We start from the raw sequence: 242 nt of genomic DNA on the forward strand, positions 1-242 counted from the left end.
CAGCAGCGCCGGCGGAACTCCGCCGCTGCTGCTGCTGCTGCTGCTGCTGCTGCTGCTGGCGGCAGCGGGTGGGGCCCTCCATGTAGTGAATTAGCTTCCTGCAGGCCACGCGCAGCACAACTGCGAAGAAAAGCGGCAACAGCAGCTTTTTTGCTGCTGCAGAAGCAGTGAAGTCTTTGAAGGCAGCCCAAATTGCTGCTGCTGCTGCTGCTGCTTGTCCCTGCTGCAGCAGCAGCAGCACG

The 242-nt window shown here is 62.0% G+C and overlaps 1 protein-coding gene across 1 annotated transcript in view; it reads right to left on the reverse strand.

The window, feature by feature from the left end:
• Positions 1-90: 90 nt before the first annotated feature.
• The window catches only part of ETH_00041915 (DnaJ domain-containing protein, putative), a gene marked incomplete at both ends in the record, with an annotated part of 1,261 nt that continues 1,109 nt past the window's right edge, over positions 91-242 (reverse strand). Inside the window, one exon of the mRNA XM_013375126.1 lies at positions 91-98. Within this exon, the coding sequence (XP_013230580.1) occupies positions 91-98 (8 nt within the window). The remainder of the gene's footprint in view (positions 99-242) is intronic.

This window comes from Eimeria tenella, genomic scaffold (assembly GCF_000499545.2).
Source record: "Eimeria tenella Houghton genomic scaffold, Eth_scaff2536, whole genome shotgun sequence".
Lineage (NCBI taxonomy): Eukaryota > Apicomplexa > Conoidasida > Eucoccidiorida > Eimeriidae > Eimeria > Eimeria tenella.